Source organism: Cyprinodon variegatus, unplaced genomic scaffold (assembly GCF_000732505.1).
Source record: "Cyprinodon variegatus isolate N-32 unplaced genomic scaffold, C_variegatus-1.0 Scaffold169, whole genome shotgun sequence".
Classification (NCBI taxonomy): domain Eukaryota; kingdom Metazoa; phylum Chordata; class Actinopteri; order Cyprinodontiformes; family Cyprinodontidae; genus Cyprinodon; species Cyprinodon variegatus.
In genome coordinates, this window is record NW_015150622.1 from 645484 (window position 1) to 660618 (window position 15135).

General features: G+C 37.9%; 1 protein-coding gene across 6 annotated transcripts in view; it reads left to right on the plus strand.

Moving 5' to 3' along the window:
- LOC107086970 (VPS10 domain-containing receptor SorCS1-like) overlaps positions 1-15135 on the plus strand; it is a 308080-nt gene that overhangs the window by 256820 nt on the left and 36125 nt on the right. For all 6 annotated transcript variants that reach the window (XR_001481329.1, XR_001481330.1, XM_015378286.1 and 3 more), the window contains exons 13-15: positions 8042-8133; positions 8506-8613; positions 14293-14410. Coding sequence is in view for 4 of the 6 variants with exons in the window: in XM_015378286.1 (XP_015233772.1) it covers positions 8042-8133; positions 8506-8613; positions 14293-14410 (318 nt within the window). In the remaining 2 variants the exon portion in view is untranslated. The remainder of the gene's footprint in view (positions 1-8041; positions 8134-8505; positions 8614-14292; positions 14411-15135) is intronic.

The window sequence follows — 15135 nt, forward strand, 5'->3', positions numbered from 1 at the left end:
ATGACACAAAGAAGAGGAAATACGGATAGAAACTTATTTTGGATTCATCCGCTCATGAAAGACTTTATTTCTACAACATCAGAGCGCACCTGAGATTTGGACACCTGTAACCAGGGAGGGCGCCCTGCCTATAGCTCAAAGTAAGAGCATGGTGTCGCCGCACACTTTCAGATCTATTCGTGCAGTTTAACGTAACCATAGTATTTTACAGTGTTATTTTAATCATGTATTATTTTTGTGAATTGGATGTGGACAACTGTTTAGTATTGTTTAAATAGTGTACTAATATAATTTTTTATCCTTGTGGTTTGCGTGAAAGGATTTTGGAGCTAATAGAGTCACGTGTGACATAAACACAGTGACTCAGGTTCATGCCAGCTGACCAAATCTACGTTGTTATTGTGAAGTTTAATTAATAGTGCATATATATTTACCTGAGAACTGATAATGCCTGTGTGATACAGACCCTGGTTGAGTGTACATGACAATAAAGTAGTGAATTTACTTTTTATTATTGTATTTTAAATAGGCCTATAGGCTCATAGCTCTTTAGTCCCAAAAAAAAAAAAAAAAAAAAAAAAAAAAAAACATTTTAACAGCACCCCCTGTTCAAAATTACTTCCAGCGACCCTGGCAGAGGATACTGAAGGAAGGAACTAAGACATAATGAGTGATGGGTGATTTCATGTTGTAAGACTAACATTGATAAGCCGCTGGAAATGAACAAATATGGCAAACCCTAAACAGCAAAAAGAGTGGATAAGCAAAGAATCTAGGGTCAGTCATCTGAGTTTTATTGAGTCCAAAGTCAGGGCAGCCATTATCATTAATGAGGAAATCCTAGAAAACTTCACATTTCCCTCTAATGATGAGCTTTTTGGAGATGCTTCTTTCCTTTTAGCACAAAGACAAGGGAGTGTTTTAGTACATTTGGGCATTAGTGAAGATGAATTTGAGAAGTTCAACTTGAGCATCACAATTTGGAAGATAGTTGATTTAAGTGAATGTTCAACACCTGCTGGTCTGAGCATCTCAGAAGCTGGTGATCTACAGGGATTTTTTTTCTTCACAAAACCATCTCTGAGCTTTACATTGTCACAATGGGGTGGAGGTTTGACAGGACCCATGCAGAGACTGAAGCTGAGTTGGTTTCTTGCAAGATTTAATTAAACAAAAAGGGAAACAGAAGCAAAAATCCAAAAACATAAATCCATAAAATTCAAAAATACAGGTAACCAGGAATACTCACAACAAGGGGGCAAAGAAATGACGACAAACCAGCAACAGTGACTGAAAGGGAGGAGAATAAATGGGAGAGATACAAAGAGCAGGCTAATTAGCAGATTGGGAGCAGGTGTTAACAGAGGAGTCTAGAAAGGAGCTAGTGATGGTGAGATGAAGCCTTATAAGGCATTGAACCATTTGGCCAAATTGCTTCAATGATCCCCACCGTTCATGAAGCTTCATGGGAACAGGTCACCACCTACTGGTGGAGTGAAGAACTACAGTTAGTAATATAATTGTGATTTTTGCAATATAGTTTTTCTTGTTTGTTTGTTTTCTTCCCATATAAGTTCATTTGAAATTGTTAATGTTTGGTCTGTATAATAAAATCTTTAGTCAGTTTTTTTGTGTGTAAATGTCTTAGAAGAGAACAATAATTTTAGGTACATAGTTTTTCTGCCATTTTAGTGAAATAAGCCCAAGCAGACAGTGAAAATTTTGGGAAATTATAAGAAAATAAAAGGTGTTAGTAATTTTATTCAAACATAATAGTTTTAGTTTGTGGTTTTAATCGGGTTGGAAGCTATGTGTTAAACCAATCTCTTGGTTAAACCCACCAATCTATTTTTTTGTAATTTTAGCAATCTATATTTTTACTAGGGCAACAAATACAAATTAGTCACATTAGCCAAAATACTAGTTGTGTTTTATCAAAACTTAGAAGAACAACAGACAGAAAGGAAGCCCATCTGTTACAGCTGACACCACTAAACAGATGACATACTTTCACCAAGCAATACTACTTACAATCAGTTATATCTATGATGGGTGACTTGTTCAGATTTTGATCATTACATTGTTTAATCAAACCAACTAGTTTTGACCAACTAGATTGGTTGTAAAAACACCAATCTATTCTTAGAATCCCATCCAAACTCTATCCAACTCTCCTACAAACTCCCACATCTTGACTGAACACTGAGGCTGTTTAAATGGCTGCCGAAGTTAACGACGAGCTGAACCACTTCTTGAAGCGGTCATGTGGTATGGCGGGTAGTAAAGCAAGCCTTGATACGCTCCTCGCGGAAACTCCCCCTCCACTTCTCGACACACTCCTCGAAGCCTCGGCTCATCTCATAACATCACTAAAGGAAGCTAGGGGAAAGGAGACCCACACAAGAGGACCAACAAGAAATACCTAAAAACTCAAATATATCCTGAAAACACCACAAAAATAGGAATTAAACCAATTATACTAGAAAAAAAAAAGAAAAACATGGATCAAAGTGAAACTATAAACTCAAAAAGAAAACTAAAACAGAACCAAAACCTTGACATACAGAGGGTCGTTCAAAATTAGGATGCATTTACGTTATGGGAAATTTAGCTAAATAACCTTTAGTCTGTTATATTTTTTCCTGTGAACACAAACCCTAAACACCTGTGTGAGACAATAGATAAAGGAGTGAACTTTGGTACCGTCATGGTCAAACAGCTAACTCTGCACACATGTAGATTCACGTCAACTTCCATTCAAATATTTAATTAATTCATTAGCAAAGATTTTTTTAACTCTAAATTAAACATATATTAAGTAGAAGTTCTTAACATAGTGAAACTTCACAAAACAAAATAGCTGCTTCGTATACATAGAAGGAAAAGAGACCAATGAAAATTTATGAGGTTATGATTAAAAACCACTTTTTTGCAAAATTTTAAAATAAGCTAATGGCTAACAGACTTTAGGGGAATCATTTTCACAGAATATTCAGTCATATTTTGAATATTAAGTTTAATGAGTGGATGAGAAGCACATAAAGTTAGCATCACATTGTGTGAAAAACCTATACTGGTAAAAAAAAAAAGCATAACTTTACACAAAGAAAATAGTTACATGTTAATGTAACATGTTAATATCTCATTCAAGAACACTATAGGTGCTAGCTAACCTGGTAGTTTTTTTTAGATTTGGCTTTCAAACCACAATAAACACATATTATAACATAATGAAATGAACAGTATTCAAATTGTTTAGTTTGAAAACAACTGTGTTTGCCATTCCCAGACTTTGCGTTTCTATTTTCCATTGTTCTGATAAAGATAAGCCATTTCTCAAGACTCAAACAGTAAAAGAAAAAAGCTTTAGTGCCTCAATTTGAATTAATAGCCTCTTAGAAAACTAGAAATAAAACTAGAAAACTGTTTTTTTCCTAGATAGAACCGCCCGTGGAGCCAGTTTACCATTAGATTTTCTAACACAGAGAGCATTTATGAATCAGTGAGACTATGTCCTTTTGTCCCTTTTTTCTCTTTAAACCCCAGTCAGCCTTGACATAGGGCTGATCAAACTTAGTCGGTTCTGCTCGAGGTTTCTTCCTGTTAAAAATGCCTTTTTGCTCTCCACTATCACTGTGTGCATGTTCAGTGGGAGGGATCTGTACAGAAGATTTGATTGACTTGTTCAAGTAAAGTGTGTTGTGAATGTGCTACATAATATAAATAGGTTTAATTGAACTGAATGTGCTCAGTCACTGAAGATCGTTACTTCTCAGCTTAAATGGCTTTGAACATTGATCTGCTGATCATAAGCCAAAATATTAAACCTTTTTTGTTCAGTGAAGGCACCATATCTCAGCACTAACAAGCACTGTTGGCAACCTTTCTTCACAGTATGGGGTTTGATGGTGCAGGAAGACATCCTAAAGTCAGTTCTTTGCAGTAGCAGTAATTTAGGTTAAACCGAAGAAAGATAACCCAGAAAAAACTGCAAAAGACTGGTATGCTACCAATAAGCCGAATCAGGGCATTAGTTGTTTTGTTATTTTAAAACTTTTCTTCTATATCTATAAATTTTTTCAATAAGTTCTAAAAAATCTTGTATATATTTTAACACAGATCCTTGTGTGCTAGCATTGTCCTATTCAGTATTCATGAGTTGGTTATTTATGTTAAGCACTTTCAACATAATTTTTCCCATTTGCATCTATCCAATCTTGACTACCACTCTACAAGCAGTTAATGTGTTTTGACATTTTCAGATGGAGAAAAAAATATTATTTACTAAAACAGGGCCACTTTTAGATGTTAGCAAAATCAGTATGGACAACAGAGTGGATGGTTAGAGTATCTTTTTTGTCAACATCCCTCCAGCCTTTGCTGGGAAATTGCAGTCAAAGCCAGTAAAGATCCTTTGGTTGACAGAAAACAAATCATTACTAGGTTTCCCTTGAAGACGGATCATAATGGAGATGGTCAGACAAAAGACAAGATTTAACCCCAACTCTGCTACCTTTCGGGCCAGAATAAATTGGGACCAGGTCGATGCTTGAAAGAAATAATTCAAGCATAAAAAGGTCAGTAAACTCGTAGTATACCGCAGCCATGGATAGAATATAGGTACTTTTAGTGGCACTGCAATTATTGTTAATGTAACAGACGGGTAAAACATCTGGGGGCACACTGTCTGCTGCTGCTGTAACTAATGTGACTGACTGCATATATTGAAAGATGCCACACGTACAGATTAGCTATCCAAAGTCTCAAGGAATGGTTAAATTGTAGGTTTATGCTGATAAAGAGGAAATGTCTGGTATGCATATTTCAAAAGCAATATTTTAAGAAAAGAAAGACCTTTTTAACCTAGAATGAAGTCTGGTTGCAAAAATAAATGCTTTTCACAGAAAGGGAACTAGTCAAATCTCTGCTACAAAATCTCTTCAACAACTTCAGGGTTTTTGAAAAATGGCTGTTTAGTCATTGTCATCTTCTGCTTACCAGGGACTGGGTAGCAGGCGTAGCAGTTACAGCAGAGACTCCCAGACTTCATTCTCTCCAGTCAACTTCCAACTGCTCTGCTAGGGCAAGCCGAAGGTGCTCCCAGGCAGGCAGAAAGACATTGTCCAGTGTAATAAAAGCGATACTTCCCCTCCCCAAGCACAACCTGACTGCCACCCAATGTGGCAGAGGGGTTTCAGTGCTTAGATGATCCAAAGACTTAAAAGCCACATGTAGGATCTCCCAAGGTAAACAGGCTCTAGGTAACAGGTAAGAAAAAGAGCAATTCTAAACACTCCCTAATGAGGAAGGCACATGGCGTTGCTCAATACGACAAAGGTTGGACCTCATTCTAGAACCAGGCTTGGGTTGGGGCTCATCTGTTCGCTTCTGATGGTCAGGTTCCTCCTTTTGGGACTGCCCAGGCAAAGCCAGAAAATGCAACATCAGGTCACCACCCGCAGGGGGAACCATGAGGGGCAATTGCCAAGACAATTGGTAAGCAGTCAGGTGCAGAGGCCTCGATGACCTGGTCCACATTTACCTGGACATTACATGGCTTTTAATGTGTCCTAATACTCTCCCAGAACTTTATGAAGGGCTTTTGGGCCATTTTTATTTTTGCTACTGTTTTCCTTGCACAGATAAGATTAGATCACGCTTCATCTTTGAGGAGGTTTAAACTCAAGGTTACCTTCATTACAAATCAAGGCCATTCAAGTCGCTTGACCTTTTCATTGTGGTCATTTCAGAAACATGTTTTGATTGGGGCTACAGGAATAGACGTTCATCCTTCAACAGGATGGTTGCTGGTTTGAATTCTGTTGTTGTGACCTTGACAAGGCAAATTACCTGCATGCCTACTGATAGTGATCAGAGGGCCCCGTGAGACTTTGGTATAGAAGCTGTGCTTCTGTCAGCGAGCCCCAGGGCACTTGTGGGTACAATGTACAGTAGCTTGTCATAGTCTTCGTATTTAGCTTAACCATTACCGGGTCGTGTGGGCAGCCACCTCAGCAGAAACTCCCAGACTTCCCTCTCCTGAGACACAACCTACAGCTCTGCTAGGAGAGGCCCAAGGCACTCTCAGAACCATGAGACAAAGTGCCTCCAGTGTGACTTCTTGAGGGGGTAGTCGAAGAAAATGTAGTCTATCACCACCAATGTGTCTGTGAGTGACTGAATATCATTTATAGCACCCTTGAGTCCCCTGACTATAATGGATGCTATATACCATTGTACCAGGATCTAAATCAGCCAGTTGTTGCACTGACTCTATGTTTAAAGTCATTGCATTTCTGGAACAACCTCCAGTGTCAAGTCCTCCTCCACAAACTTAATTCAGGATCGATCTGCAGATCAGTTTTGAAAAAGATATCTTCAATACGATGCTAACACTACACTACTTCACTTGGGCAACATATTTTTATGGCGTTGTAAAGTTTTTAGTATCCACTACAGTTACAGTTTTAGTTGTCAAATTTGGAACTTTCCATGAGCTAAGCTGACATTAATATTCACTGTTTATATTGTGGGATGTAAGGATTAAATGAAGCTTACGTTTATAGTTGAACATAAAAATTTCTATTCATTTTTATGGATTATTTTTAGGATACTAGTGGCATATTATTTTTGTTAATAGGTAGACAGGAAATTTGATATAGAGAGGGGAAGACATGGTCACAGGCAGCAACCCAAACCTTTGTTTGATAACCAAAGCCTATGGGTACCATACTTGACCCCGGCAGCCCCGCTGCACCTGGATATTTATATTCCACAGCAAGCGCAGCTACTGTTAAGCCTTCTTTACTTTTATGTCTAGCATTGTTTTTTTTTAAACTGTCAGTTAATGACAGGGATGGCTGTTCAATATGAACTCAGAATTCAACTCCTGAAGAGTACGACTATTAGCCTGAAGATGCTTTACTAACGCTACTAACCACAATAAGGGAGAAGAAATCAGAGGTGGGATTTCCTGAACGTTAGCCAATCACAGGCAGTTTATTTTCTTTGGTTGGTTCCACTCACAAAGTGACAAATATTGACATTAGTGCATAGAAAAAGATCCACACATAAGTAGGAGAGAATATACAGTATTATAAAATGCAAGCCATGATCAAAGAGAAGAAAAATGAGCTGATGCTTGTGACATACAGTGTTGGAGGTATATGGTGTTCAATTGAATTTAAGGAAAACCATCTGATTGCATCAACTCATTGACTCAAAGGCAATCCTCCACACCAAGCATGCTTGTAGTGACAATGGAGAGAAAAAAATCGCTTTTAACAGGAAGAAACCTTCAGCAGAACCAGGCTCAGTGTGAGCCGCCATCTCCGAACGCTGACTGGGGTTCTAGATAAAAAAGGCAACAATTAACCAGCTCCACAGGCGGCCCGATTTGGGAAACACAAAGCCAGGCAGACGAGTTGAGCCAGCTTCCATGTCAAAGGATGAAAGAGCACATAAAGTTAGTCACAGTCAGAGAAACAGGACTACACAAAAAAACTTGCCAAGCTCTAAAATCTATAAACAAAGGTGTTGATAGCAGCAGCACAGCTGATATTTTTCTCCAGGAACAAACCAGATTAAGCCACAATGAGAAAAAGCAGAGAGAGAAGAACATTAGAGACTGAACTAAAAAATACTGCAGAAAGGGAGAATAGAGATAGAATGGAGCTAAATTATGAAAAGGGGTCACTATGTCCTCCAGCAGTCTAAGCCTATAGCAGCATACCTATAGAGAATCCGCACATATAAAACATTCGAAATGCATATGGAGAATAACTTATAAGTGTTTTAGATGAAACTGTTAATATCAGTATTTATTAAGTATATTCACTTTTAGCAGAGTTCTGACTTTACTGTACACAGTTGATGAAAGTTCATTTAAAAGCTATTGTGAAACCAAGAGGCCAGGATGTTCACTATGTTCTAATATAAAATACTGTAAAGCTCAGTATAATGCTAGAGAAATCTTGCCGTGTGCAGTTTTACAAAAGTCACACTTCACTGATTTTTCTCTGCCTTTTTTCTCCCTCTGCAGATCTTTGATGAGGAGTATGCTGTGCTTTATCTCGACCAAGGTGGAGCCTTGGTGGCAATAAGACACACTCCACTTCCCATCCGACACCTGTGGTGAGTCATTACGACAAACCCGCTATTTGTCACAGCATGACTAATTCCCTCAGAGGGAGCTCCAAATCTTAACTTAGTCAAACAAAAAAGCAAATGAGTTTGTCTCCGAACTGGAGGATGATATGATTCCTGTTAGAGGAGCCAGCAGCCGTGGAAAATGACTGCTCTTACAACTGTCATTCGATTTCCCTTCTCCGTGTTTGAAGTCATAATGAGTGTAGCTCTCACCCATCGCTGTTCACTGAGCAGAGTCCCTCAGTCCTGCATAGAATATGAAATAAAGTTGTTAGACACCTCTAAGGGTCATTAGCTTATGCACACAGTCAGGGGATTAGCATGGATCCCTTGTGCAGCAGCTGTTTGTGTTCTCAGGTTGAGTTTTGACGAAGGACGGCAGTGGAACAAGTACAGCTTCACCAACACGCCTCTGTTTGTGGACGGAGTGCTGGGCGAACCAGGGGAGGAGACCCTCATCATGACGTGAGTAATAGATATATAGCAATCTAACGTATCAATATCAGGATGGAAAATTTAAGACAACACTGAATAGGACAATGCTAGCACACAAGGATCTGTGTTAAAAATCCCAGTTTATTTTGTGAAAAAAGTGAAAAAAAAATTCTTTCCCAGTCCCTTCACAACTCGGCCTGTTCTATATTATTGAACTAAATTTTTTGTTAAAAGCATTGCTTTTTATTAAATATTTCATCTATCTACATAATGTGAAATACTTTTAATTAAAAAAAAAAGGACTTCACAGTAACTTTGCTTTATATATGCTGTCATATTTCAGATTTTTTTTCATTTTTGTGTTTTCAGTTGTCATTGTTTTTTTTCTTGTGAATATTATTTTTAATATTTAAGCCTATGAATAATTAGGACATAACACAAACCACAATACAAACACTCAAAAGTTCACATGACTGCAGTTCCTACAATATAGAGGCACTTAGAAGCTGAAGGTCATATCGGTAATTGAAATGACTTAAGAAATAAACCTTTTAAAATGATTAATTGCCCACCTGCACCACTCTAATTGTTTCCCAGTCACACGTATACTCTCTCAAACAATGGGCACTGCTGTTTTTAAAAGAATCTAATCTTGTAAAACTCTAAAACTATTCATAAACTAACAAACTACCCTACTTTTATACCGGAGTATTTCTTCCAGGCACGTATTTCTCTGCATGCAGACCGCTGTAGGTAGGATACTGACTACATGTTTTTAATCTACATTGACAACAGATGAATTCCTTTAACCTGAGCTTTGCCTTGCCTTTTGAGCTATTCAGCATTCCCCTCTGCCTGATTTCTTCTTCATGAATAAAAAAAAAGTCTTCCATCAAGGTCTAGCCAACATCAAAACTGGCTGTCTCCAGATTGCGATCACAGGAGATCAATGCTTTGGCAGCCGGCGACAGCACGACCGTCCATTTGAAGAGCATGAAGGAAAATGATCAAAATGATCAAAAAGACAGGAAAATAAGAAAAAAAAAAAAGTTGCGTTTTGAAAACTTTTAACTGCATTAGAAATTGGGCAAAGCGGCAAGCATGAATCAGTTTGCCCTCAGAGAGCAGAGTTATGAAGATTCCCTCCACATTTATTATTAGAATAGCCACGAGCTGGGAGCATTCATATGACGCAGCACCGCCCCCCGTTATTGCAGCACAGATTTGGACCTGGGGGGCATGTTTCCAAAGGGTCTCCATAGACACATCAATGTTTCATGACACCTGACATTAATGACGGAGTGACGGCGGTCTGCGGTGCTGCTCGGCGGGAGAGTGATGGGGGCGCAGCAGGAGAAACGAGTGGAGAAAGGGAATATGACAGCACTCTGCAGTCCTAAGAGGAACACAGGGCGTTTTTTCCCTGTTTTTTATTTGAGGAATATGAAGTTTTGTAAAGATAACACTGATACTCTGAGAATAAGCCCTCGAACACTGAACCATCAGTTTTCATAAGACCATCATGCACCGCTTTCTTATCAATTTGTACTAATTTCTTCAGTAAGTGCCTGTCATGGTCGGATGCCTCCAGCACTAATTGACAGATTGTGATTAATATGTTGCTGTATGGTCAGCCAAACACACTCACACACATAAAGAAACTCCTCAGCTGGAAAAGGAATAGCGTCCTAGTCGGTCTGATAACCCTGAATTGCATTTAGATTGTGGTCAGTGAAAAACGGCAGAATATATTCCTATTAACATCAGAATAAAGAGAGATTACTCATCATTTTGTCTGATTGTTGTTTGGTTTGTGTTATTAGATTTGAGTAAAACGACAACAAAAACAGGGAGAAGTAATATGAGTCATGCTGGATGACTTTGTGGAGGAAAGATATTGTTTGGAGACTTTTTGTTTTGGTTTGAAGCTGAAATATTTTCCTTAGTTCTGCTGTCTAGAAACAAAAAAAGACAAAAACATAAAAATCTTTACCACCTTTTTTTGTCTTACCAGATTATTCCTTAATGTTGCTTCATAAGAACAAGGTACAAATCTAAAACTTTATTATTTCTGCATCTTTATATAGGAAGAGCTCTACTCTATCATCCCCACAACCTATTGCTAATATTTCTGGATTAGATCAAAATAAAATAGGGATGCGGCTTGCTATATGTATAGCTGCTCTATGGTCAGATGGCTTTCAAACAAATGATGTTTTTATGCTGAACATAAACAGGTAAAATTGTTTTCATACTTAACATGGTAGGTTTGGTTGCTGAAATCACACATGATCTGATTCATTACCAAGTTTTAATGTACCGTTCCTTGGCATGAGTTGCAATTTTGGTGAAATTGTCATAAAAATCCTATTATAACTTTAAAAGTAATCATGCTAAATGTAAGACCGACAAAAAAAGGAGGCCGCAAACATAACCTCCTTCACATGACAGAGTCTGTGGGGCACGCCGTTCATGTTTTCAGAGTACATTTCTCGCATATATATACAAATATGGAGGAGAACGTGTTTAAAAACGTGTTCCTGTGGCTAGTACATTTATGATAAGTGACTGAATCGGTCTAGATTTTATTTAATTTGACAACTTTACCGTAACCAGCGTTAGTGCTGGAATGTGCTGCACAGAGGCTTGGGAGAAGTAGGCCAGATGTCAGTTAAGTGGCTTAAATGCAATCATGATTCACCTGCATGCATGATCTCCTTCCACAGCGTTCCTTACCCTGCATCTCTGTGACGTTCGAACTTCGTAGCTTTTTTTTTTCGCTGAGAAAATTGCAATCTTAGCACCTTAACATCTTGAAACCACCTCTAATTGCATCCCGTTAGTTTGGTGGAATTTTAGTGAAATGTTATGAGTGTTCAGAAAAATAGCAAGAAATCGTTTTTTTGAATCAAAATTTACTTATATATGAACTATTTAGGCTTTTTGGGTTGTTTTTGTTTGAACATAGTTCTTTTGTATCTAACAGGCAATGGAAATTACGTAAAGTGGGTCAGAGTTACCATTGCTAACTTGGACAATGAAGAGGCTTTAAATGTGTGCAACTGCACATATGATGGACTGCAATCCTATAGTTATGAGCCTTTTGCTTAAGAACGCGGAGAGAGAGGAGACGAGGGGAGAATTGATGGCCAAAGGAGACAGATTGAGATCTGGTGTGAGAACAATCTGTGGAGGCATTTCACCACAATAGTTTAGTTGAGCAGCATCCTGCATTTTCTGAACCACAGGCGTAATTCTGAGAGATTTTATGCAATGATCTGATTTTAGAACTTGAGAACAGGACACAGTGCAAAATCTAAGGTTGTAATCAGTAAGAACCACCAGCTGCAAGGGAGATAATATCCGGCAGCAAGAATAGATCCGGTTTTCTTCCCTTTATTTAAAGTTTCTCCAAGATTCATACTGATTCTTATTAAAGCTCCCTATCAGCCATCCATCGTAGGATCTCCTGTTTACTGAGCTGTCTGCAGCAGTAAGATCTGCATCGGGACTAGAACAGATGTGGTGCCTCAGTCCATCTGAGGGAACAAGTTTCATTCTTTTCAGCATCATTCAGCAGAGTCTGTGCAGCCCCCACAAACACAATATTTGACCATGTTTATGATCAATAAACCCAATCTCCAACTTCTACTAAACTCAATTACATGTCTGCTCTCCCAGATAATTACCTGCTCTCCACACAAAGCTGAAGCAGCGCCGGTTATTTGACTCACTGATGTGACATCAAATGATGAATCGTTAAAAAAAAAAGAAGGTTTTAAAGACAGCTAAAAATGTCCCATTTATTGGTAAATTCACTTTTTTATGGCGGCCAAAACACTTGAAACTTTTTAAATATGATCCATTACAAAAAAAAACTTTGCAGGGTAACATTTTACCTGCAATTTGCTCTTTAAAGGTATTGTGGATGATTTTCAAGAATTTTTTAAAAGCCCTCTCCACAAAAAAATGCACATGCACAATCCTGTACCTGCTCCAGAGAGGGAACACCTCTGAAACGCATGCGAGAGCGTGCACAAGCCCATTTCTGCACGTGCACGCTCTGTTTAAAAGTAGCTGTCCAAACGTCTAACCCTAAATCACTCAATCACTATATAGAGCAGGGACTATATAGTGAACTTTATAGTGAACTCAGTTAACTGACTGTTCAGACAGATAATCATTGCTTTTCGTTCTGTTGGTCACGTAACTCCTCCTCCACTGTGCGGTGCCTGCGCCATTTTTTTTTGTTAGGCGCCGCTGTTGGGTAGCAGCATCCTATGGCGACAGCAGGCCACTGTGACAGCAAATCCCATAATGCTTTGCGAGGAAAGCTCTCCACGCAAAGCATTCTGGGATATATCTGCCTCTTCTGATTCCTTTCTTTTCTTCTCATACACTTCGTATACACTTTTTCTCTTACGGCCCTCCTCCATTTTCAAAGAACCGTGATGAGAAAGGTGAGCTTCAATGACTGGATGAAACCATAGCTCACCACAGATATATTCCTGATATATGCACAGAAAAAGATAGCTAACTGGGTGAACACGTAGGGCGGCCTTATGTAGACATATCACCAGAATGATTGACAGTTAGGAGGACCACTTATTTGGATGATGCACCCGGAAATAAAAAAATCGTCCTCTATACCTTTAAGTAAGAACAGTTTGGAATCCATAAATATAATAAGTTTAATAGTTTTAGCGGCATGAACAAATGTAATTTAAAGCAGCTTAACTAATCAGTCTTTAATTGTAACATCAACCCCATGAGCAATGGCCACACCCATCAGTCACCCAATGGGTTCATAGGGTTGAAATCTACGCAAACACTTCATTATCAAAGTTAAGTTCTTTATTATACCATTTAAGTGATGCTTTGTTAAAACAAAAATGGTTGAATTTAATCAAAACTTAAATATATGTTAAACCAAAACAGATTTTACAAATTAAACAATCTTTGAATACTAAATAAAGTCAGTGTGACTGAATGTCAGTGTTCTGTTTTGCAGGAAACGTAGAAGAAAAAGCAAGTAAACTTATATTTGGGCAACATTTTTCACACGTTGTTTCAAACTGGTGCTTACGTTGAATGAACAGCAGCCATCTTCAGCTTATCCTCTCCGGCTGCTCCCATTGGATAGAATTTAATGACTATTTTATCTTATCAACCTTATTTATAAAATGTAAGGAAATTGTACTCTGACATTTTCAGCTGGTACCATTAATACAAAAATCAGTGAAGTGTAAATCATAGTTGTTTAAGGTTTAGTAAATTAACTTAACAATAGTCATTTTAACTGATATAATCATGTTATATTCATTTTGCCCAGTCCCACTTTTAGCAGTTTAACTAAGAGTATTTTCATCCAGTAACTACCTCTCTGAAAATTCTTTATTTGCACCTTCTAGATCAGATGGAAAATAAATCAGAATAATGTTAAATAACAAAAGAAAAGTATATTTTCCTTTGACCAGTTTGAACCATGGATCAATACCTCTTCGATACCTGAAGCCGTGATATAAAGGTCAACTTTCAAAGACTGTATCAGCTCACTAAATTGGATTTATGGTGGGATTAGAGTTTTTTCCTGGTAAATGATAAGAATAACTAAAGTACAGAGCACTGCCAGCCTCATGTCTTAACAGCTTCTCCCGTCAATCATCATCTCACACTTTTTTTTTTCTTTTTTGCATAACTTATTTCCAGGATCTTTGGGCACTTCAGTCATCGCTCTGAGTGGCAGCTGGTAAAAATAGATTTCAGGTCCATCTTCAACAGGAGGTGCACCGAGGCGGACTACCAGACGTGGCACCTACACAACCAGGTAATATGGCTGCCAGCGCAGAAACCAGGATCTGTGGATAATATGGATACTCAAAAGTACTTGCTGTTGTTTTCATTATTAAAAGATGATTATGTTGCTAAACTTTAGGTTAACAACTGCCCTTTTGTGTTCTTTACAAATCTTCATCACAGTACAGTTTTTTTTTTACTTAGTGGGAAAATGAAAATGTCTCTGCGTGATGAATGCAATGGACGCCTTTATGACTGATCCTCCTCTTGTAAAGTGCACTCCCCTTAGGCAGCATTTAGTTTTAGTGTTAACTGTTGTGTAAATGCCAGACTTTGACACATAGTAAAAAATAGGGCTGTCAAACGATTAACATTTTTGATCTAATTAATCACAAGGTTTCTTGAATTAATTTCGATTAATCACTAGCCTAAATATTATTGAAAAATGCAAATTTTCTGCGTACTGTTTTCAAAACAGAAAGATAAGCAAGATGGGTATTACATTTAGTTTAATTAATGACAAATCCAAAAAAATAATATAATTCTCAACAATTTTGGCTACTTAGCCATTGCTTTTATTTTTAGCAAATACAGGACAAACAAGTTGACTTTTTACACAATTACATGAGGTCATTTTACCTATTATTTATTCATCTTTCAGCCAGTTGTTAAGGCAAACTAACTGGTTAACATTTTCTGAATGTAAAGCGCAGAGATGGGAAGTAATGAAGTACAAATACTTTGTTACTGTACTCA